The sequence below is a fragment of the Triticum dicoccoides genome, chromosome 5A (genome assembly GCF_002162155.2).
Source record: "Triticum dicoccoides isolate Atlit2015 ecotype Zavitan chromosome 5A, WEW_v2.0, whole genome shotgun sequence".
NCBI lineage: Eukaryota > Viridiplantae > Streptophyta > Magnoliopsida > Poales > Poaceae > Triticum > Triticum dicoccoides.
The window spans coordinates 551,520,387-551,527,902 of NC_041388.1; the positions used below are offsets into that span (position 1 = coordinate 551,520,387).

General features: G+C 48.5%; 1 protein-coding gene and 1 pseudogene across 4 annotated transcripts; one reads left to right on the forward strand and one right to left on the reverse strand.

Annotated features, from left to right (window-relative positions):
* The first annotated feature begins 492 nt into the window (after window positions 1–492).
* LOC119302730 (pentatricopeptide repeat-containing protein At3g23020-like) lies at window positions 493–5,496 on the forward strand. Of its 4 annotated transcripts, none has more exons than XM_037579777.1 (4): window positions 493–736; window positions 809–3,629; window positions 4,819–5,072; window positions 5,178–5,496. In XM_037579777.1, exon 2 carries the CDS (start codon window positions 815–817, stop codon window positions 3,275–3,277), a length of 2,463 nt encoding a protein of 820 aa, XP_037435674.1. In that variant the 5' UTR covers window positions 493–736; window positions 809–814; the 3' UTR covers window positions 3,278–3,629; window positions 4,819–5,072; window positions 5,178–5,496. The 4 variants fall into 4 exon arrangements, with proteins under 4 accessions (XP_037435674.1, XP_037435673.1, XP_037435675.1 ...); XM_037579776.1 differs by having other exon boundaries at window positions 4,819–4,922; window positions 5,105–5,496; XM_037579778.1 differs by having other exon boundaries at window positions 4,819–4,922.
* Window positions 5,497–5,577: 81 nt separating this feature from the next.
* Window positions 5,578–7,094, reverse strand: LOC119297831 (annotated as a pseudogene).
* Window positions 7,095–7,516: the final 422 nt, after the last annotated feature.

Consider the following 7,516-nt stretch of genomic DNA (forward strand, 5'->3'; position numbering starts at 1 on the left):
CCTAACAAAATGATGGAATTTTTTAGGTTTCTAATGGCATTTTTGAGCAAGCATCTCATGAAACGATGATTTTTTTATCAATTATAACTTTTAATAAAAATATTGAGTAGTGGGACACAACTAGTGACATAAATAATAAAACCTTTTTTTAATAAAATGGTCAAGAAAAGTGGTAGCCTAATATTCTTAAATAAATAAAGATCTGTGACAAGTGATGATGTAAGACCGCCCCACTCACTCTCCCGCTTTCACAACCCAACCCATGACACTCTTTTAATGAAGTTTGTCATGTTTTTTTAGAGTCTTTGTCATATTTTTCTAAAAAAAACAGAGTAAACTGTCAAAAGATTAGGATAAAGATTCTGAAACGAGACCACCTCTCACAAAATTTGTGACGAGTTTTCAAAAATTTGAAAGCAACTTTCGAAATTTTAGGGTGAAATATCAGAGCAAACTTCCGGTCAGGTAGAGTGAGAGATAGTGATTTTGACATCCACATCCACATCCCCCCAAACTCATCTCCTTCCTCCTGCTGCTGACCCAACCCAAAGCCGCCCCAAAATCTCTCCTCTAGCCCGCCACCGCCTGCCGTGCCGCACCTCGGCGCCGCCCACCGCCCACCGCCGACGCCTGAAACACCCGCGCCGCCGCCGCCGCCGCCGTTTCCCCCTTTCCCTCGTCGCGCTCCCGCTGCCTCCCCCGCCCGGCCCGCAGTCCCCGGCCATTGATTTTCGAGGTATGAGCTCGCCGCTTTGTTCCCATTTCTGGACCCAAATACCGGCGGAACTCACGCCCGGCTGTTTTGCAGGGCGCGATGCTGAGCCCGTGCGACCGGTTCCTCCACCGTGCTCCCGCGCCGCCGCCGCCGCTGAATCCGCAGTCGAGCCTCGCGGCCTCGGTGCCCGGCGCCAGCCGCAGGGACAAAGGCCTCGCGCTCCAGAGCAACGCGGTCTCAGCGGCTCCGGCGAGAACCGCCGAGGCTTGCCCCAATGCGGTGGTGGTTCCACCCACCGTCGCCGGCACCACCGGGCAGAGTGCTGCCGCGCAAATGGGGAAGGGTAGGGGCAGGTTGGCCGGCTACGGCGGGTCCATCCCGGCGATGCTGTACGCGCTGGAGCGCGTCCAGGACGTCGGGGAGGCGCTGTGGCCGTGGAGGGACACGCTGAGCAGCCGGGAGAGGACCATCATCCTCAAGGAGCAGAAGGACTGGCGGCGGGCGGTCGAGATCTTAGACTGGTTCCGCGGGCAGAGGGGGCACGAGGTCAATGTCATCCACTACAATGTCGTGCTCTGCGCGGTCGGGCGCGCGAGGAGATGGGACCTCGTCGCGGGCCTGTGGCGCCAGATGCATTCCTGCGGCGTGGCGCCGGATAACGCGACGTACGGTACGCTGATCGATGTGTACTGCAAAGGGGGCAGGGAGACGGCGGCGTTGCTGTGGCTCGGGGACATGTGCAAGCGCGGCTTGGTGCCTGACGAGGTCACCATGAGCACTGTCCTTCATGCGCATAAGAAGGCTGGAGAGTATGACAAGGCAGAGATTTTCTTTCAAAGATGGTCTTCTGAATCAGATACAGGGTCGGATGGACATCTCTGCTATAGCTTGTACACTTACAACACCTTGATTGATACTTATGGAAAGTCTGGGCAGCTTGAGAAAGCGTCAGACATGTTCAACCAAATGTTGAGGGAAGGTGTTGCGCCGAGCATTATTACATTCAACACACTGATTCATGTCTGGGGTAAACACCATAGGATGGAGCAGGTGGCTTCTTTGGTGAGGATGATGGAGGAGTTTCAGTGCCCTCCTGACACCAGGACTTACAATACACTCATCTCACTGTACAGAGAAAGCAATGAAATTGATGTCGCGGAGCACTACTTCTGTAAGATGAAAGCCGAAAATTTGGTGCCGGATGTTGTGAGCTGCCGCACGCTATTGTATGGGTACTGTACCAGGGGAATGGTCAGTAAAGCAGAAGCCCTTGTTAAAGAAATGGACGAGAGTGGCCTGGTGATCGATGAATACACGCAGTCAGCTCTAACCAGGATGTATGTAAATGCTGGGATGCTTGAGCAGTCGTGGTGTTGGTTTGAGAGGTTCTGTAATCAGATGGAGTCCGAGTGCTTTTCTGCAAATATTGATGCATTTGGGAAGAAAGGGTACATAAACCTCGCGGAAAAGGCCTTTGTGTGTTGCCTGGAGAGGAAGAAGCTTAGCGTTTCTGTGTGCAATGTTATGATCAAAGCATATGGGTTAGCAGAGAAGCTTGATGAGGCCTGTGAGATAGCTGCTGGCATGGAGAGGTACGGCGTGCTACCTGATTACTTGACTTACAGTTCTCTCATTCAGCTCCTGTCAACTGCTAAACTGCCAGAGAAAGCACTCTACTACTTGAGAAAGATGCAAGCAGCTATGCCGATTGACTGTGTTCCATATTCTGTGGTGATTAGCAGCTTTACTAAGAATGGGAATTTGCACATGGTTGAATGCCTATTTAGAGAAATGGTCACTTTGGGGGTCCACGCGGATGCATATGTTTACTCTATCTTAATTGATACATATGCTGAAGTTGGAAATGTCCAGCAAGCTGCAGCATATTTTGGTTTAGTGACAAAGGCTGGTTTATGTGAGAGTGCTTCGATCTATAATTCTTTGATCAAACTCTACACAAGAGCAGGGTATCTGGCAGAGGCTCAAAAAACATACAAGCTTCTGAAATCATTAGATACTGACACCAACCTTTATGCATCCAACTGCATGATTGGCCTCTACAGTGACCATTGTATGGTGAACGAAGCACGTGAGCTTTTTGAGAATTTGAAGATTACGGGAAGCGCAAATGAATTTTCATATGCGATGATGGTGTGCTTGTACAAGAAAGTTGCTCGCTACTATGAAGCTCACAGGATCTCCAAGGAAATGCAAGCTTTAGGGCTTCTAACTCAAGCATTAAGTTATAATTCTGTGATTCAGATGTACGTATCTGGTGGGAAAATGGAGGAGGCTGTGAAAATATTTCAGAAGATGTTGGCATCGAGCACACCACCAAACGATGTAACTTTCAAGGCATTAAAACCAATTCTAGTGAAAGAAGGAGTTTCAAATATTGAGATAGCAAGATTAGAGTCTCTCAGAAGGTGTAACACTCAAGATTGCTTGAATCAGTGGTACAGGGCACTAGCTCTGGTCGTAAGATCAGATGGGACTACCTCTCGACATACTATGGGTCACTCTTGTACAAGGATACATTCTTTTTACATTGACAGTTTCTAGAGTAGCAAGTCCAGAATTTCTTTCAACTGATTCAGAATCTTTATTGATATGCCACCATGATGATCTATCTGCTGTACTGTAAGAAGAGCACACATGTCATCCTCAAAATGAGAATCTGATTGTTTTGACATGAATCCTGCTAGATCACTGCAGAAATACAACACCTCGCGGTGCCTTTCCAATGGTGCAAAGTTATAACTCCCAGATGTTCTTCAAAAGATGCATCATGAATTTACGAGAATGGTCACTTGGACCGACGATCTGCCCTTCAGTCTATGAATCGGAAAAGCAGAGCAATCTGGAACAGACTCAAATCGAAACTCAGTTGAGATAGAATTGGTTTGAGGGAGAGGTAAAGTGTGTTCTTGGCCATAAACTAAGTTGCCCTCACAAAAATACGTTGGTAGTACTTGTTCACAGATAAATAGAAACTTTGTTAATGACTTACTTTTGCTGCAAATTTTCTCTGTAGTTCCTTTTAACTTGTTTTAATAGCCAGAATAAGCACCTCCACTTCTGACGTTGGACCATATGCCCTATCTGGACCAACACAACTGGATTCTGTAGTTGTTAGTACAGAGAATATGCTGATAAAATCCAATTTTCTTGATCAAGTATTAATGCTTTGTTGAAACTGCTCTTATTTTAATCGCAAGAAGTTAAGCATTTACTAAGCATTCTTCCTCATCTGAAATATCACCACCTTTCTCTTCTGTTTACACGCATCAGAGGTTAAATTTTGCTGTCTGACGTTTGCTGCTATACTATAATATCACCAGTTGGCAGTTTGGCCCGGTCTTGAATGTAAAGGGTGCCATCACGATCTTCAGAATCTTCTTCAGCAACATTCTTTGCAGACTACAAGCCTACAAACTTTTAGCCAATTTAACTAGTATCCTAGCTGCTAAATTCAGTCCCTTAGTTTCATCCGTCAACGCTTAAACATGATAATTTCTAACTCCGTCTGCAGTTCTGCACATAAATGCGTCAGGCATGCCTGTAACTTCTTCTCTTTTGTAGTTAAACAACTCTCCTCATGGTCTTGTAGTTTCCTTCTCTGTAATGTATGTCATGAGGTTACAGTTGCCTAGTGAAACAGCGCACTAGAACTGAATTTGATGCAAGTTTCCTTTGCTAATTACACCCGTCTGCCTTTGTGATAAATGTCATCATTTAAAAATTGGTTCAATTATTCTCTTGTTTTAGTAGCATTATGAGAGACAGCAAAGACTCCATTTCTCACTATTTATGATGCGATTCTACCATCCGATAACAAAGATGAATAGTTTCTAAGATGAACGGTGATTAAGAATGTGAGTGTGAGACAATACATCGTATCCACATATTTGTGTACTTCCTCTTTGGCATTACATCTTCTTTGCTTTCCAATTTTCCCTTTTATAATATCCTCACTTTTTTCTTAGAATGATTTTTAGCCAATACTATAAGTGAGTGCATTGGGTTATCATCTTGTACGAAAGTCAGTGTTGATATGCTCTTTCTATCAGATGGACTGATTGGGCTTCTTTTGATTTTGCTAGAAAAGTAACTGCGTGGGTTGTGAAAATGCTGCTTGCCTAATATTAAGGAACGAAGACCACTGCCGAAGTACTGGAAGATCTTGGCCATTCGGGAGCTTCACCAGGTACAATTACTAATGTTTGTTCTCACAAGTTACTTAGTTTGGGTTATGGGTACCTCAGCCAGCTAGTTGGTGTTGGCTGTGATTTCCTTCCGGAACAAGAGTGGGGCTCCGATCATCATTTGATTTTTCTTACTGGCTTGGTACAAAAAGGTATGGTATATTTGATACTACTATCTGCGCAGCTGCGACAGACGGTTTACGGAGATCTTGCAATAATGGTGTTTAATTGCCATGTATGGTATGTACATGGAACAGGGATACAATGTCGCAAAGAAACACGACAACTCTGCTGCACCTTTGATGAAGAATAAGGGATCCACACTGCTAGTGAGTTTGAGGCACCAGAGCCTGGAACCAAGTCTGTAATCTGGAAGAGCATCCTTCTGGCTTCTGGTGCAATGCAATGTTGTGGTGTTGATGTGTTGTTGTCACTGGTTACGCTGCTTTCATGTATTATTATCAGTTTCTTGCTACTACCAGTCTTCAAAGTTGCATGTACATTTACAATGGAAGATGGGGCTCTGTAAATTTATGTATTCAGAATTTGATTGTCGGCGAGGAGCACTTCAGTTTATGTGTTTGGTGCTACTAGAAATGATAGAAACCGAGGATACATACATGAATTGCATTGCATCCTTATTATTGAAATGCTGAATCCCAAAACAAAATTACATTAATAATAATGCTATTGAAACCAAGTCTGTGTCAACTTGCAAGGTAGAACCATAGATGTCCTGCTCTGCTGGGTCACACACACACTCAAACTACGCACAACAACTAAGCAAAACTAACTTGAGTTCAGGCAACACCAGAGAGATAACCAAACTGCCCAACACAGCCGGCAGCAGAAGACACCCACCGGAGCTCATCTTCAAAGTCTTCCTGGGAGGAAAAAAGTAGACAGATCCATCATCTCGACGCCACTTGGTCACGCCGTCGTACCGCCACCGACAAGCGCGCGTGAGGCTTCGTCAGAGGCCAGCACCCGACGGAATGCTGCACCGTAACAGACAAAGGCTTGATCAGATGATATGACCGATGGCGTGTTTAGAGTCCATAACTTGACGAATGTGTTTGAAAAAAACAGTATGAGGCTAGTTTGTACCTCGAGTGCAGAAGCTGGTGTAGGGCATGACCTTCTCAATGCTCCATTCACCCACCTTGTTTGCTCGGCCTGAATTAAGCCAGCCGGTGTTTCGAGGAAGATGACGCTAACCCCTTCCGCGAAACCAACCGCCCACACGTCCGAGTCCGACATGTCCAAGAGGGCACGGGGAGGGAGCAACGGCTCGAGCTCGACCTCGACGACCCTGCGTCGCGCCCATCCCGCAGCTCCCCTAGGACCAGCCTCCATGGACCATAGATAGAGTCTGGGCTTGAGCACGGACGCGAACAGCAGCATGCCGTCCTCCGCGCCTATGAGGTCAAGGTGCGCCTCATCCAGGCTCTCTGGCACATTGATCACAGACAGTCGTTGCTCACGAATGTTGTACTCCACGACACTGTCACACTCGTAGCTGGGGACGTAGACCTTGTTTCCCACCACAGAGGTGTGCCCTCCGTCGTCGATCTGCAAGCCCGGGCTCCGAACGGAGATCTTGTCGCTCCACTCACGAGTCTCCGACGAGTAGGCGGTGGCGAGGGCGATGCCTCCTTCCTCCGCGGAGCCCACCAAGGCCACGAGGAAAGGGCCGCCGCCATGGCAGTCGAGGTGGTCGCACCGGTCTCTGGCGCAGAGCACCGTGGCATTGCAGTGCAGTACGCCATCGTAGATGTCCTGCCAGTGCATGGTGTCGCGGCACTTGGGGACGGCCTCGATCTCCCACCACTTGTTGGCGACGAGGTCGCAGACATCAAAGGGGACTAGGTACGCGGCGGCGTAGAGGAGGACGAGGCCGTGCCGGGAGTCGAGGACCTGGCAGTCTGGGCGGTCCTGGGACGCCCGCCGCCGGAAGGTCGAGGTGGGGACGAAGCGGTTGCCGTTGCGGTACGCGTTGTGGAGGAAGCCCAGCATGGGCGCCGCCCCGTGGAACGCGCGGTAGCCGCGGGCGAAGCCGGGGTCGGAGAGGATGCCGCGCCAGCTCCTGCAGACGGCGGCGGCGCGGACGAGGCTCCTGGGGTCGTCCGCCGGCAGGCGCGTGAAGACCTCGCGCATGGCGTCGTCGACCAGCGCCGGCGGACTCGGCGCCATCGACATGCGGATGGCGGGCGCCGAGCAGGGGGCGTGGAGGTCGCGAGGATTGCCCGTCGGCCGGCGGGGTCAGGGATGGGGGTGGAGTCGTGGCGGCGGCCGAGTCGGGGTGACCTTAGTTCTAGTCGTCAAGGCGTCTCTAATTGGGCCGGGCTGGCTTTGCACAGAACGTCTGGGCCGGGATGAATTCGGCTTCTTCGGTTAACCTGTCTTAAGCTTGTCTAAAAAAAGGTTAACCTGTCTTAAGCACTCTTGCCTAAAACAAACTGTGTTAAGCACTCAAAATAAAAAAGGTTAACCTGTGTTTTTTTACACCTCAAAAAAATCTGTGCGTTTTTAAACTAAAAAACCTCCTCTTTATTCATTTATAATAAGTGTTGCGTGTTTATAAGAAGATGGGTGA

Coding starts and splice junctions, on each gene's coding strand:
- LOC119302730 (XM_037579777.1), top strand. CDS start 815: ATGCTGAGCCCGTGCGACCGGTTCCTCCACCGTGCTCCCGCGCCGCCG.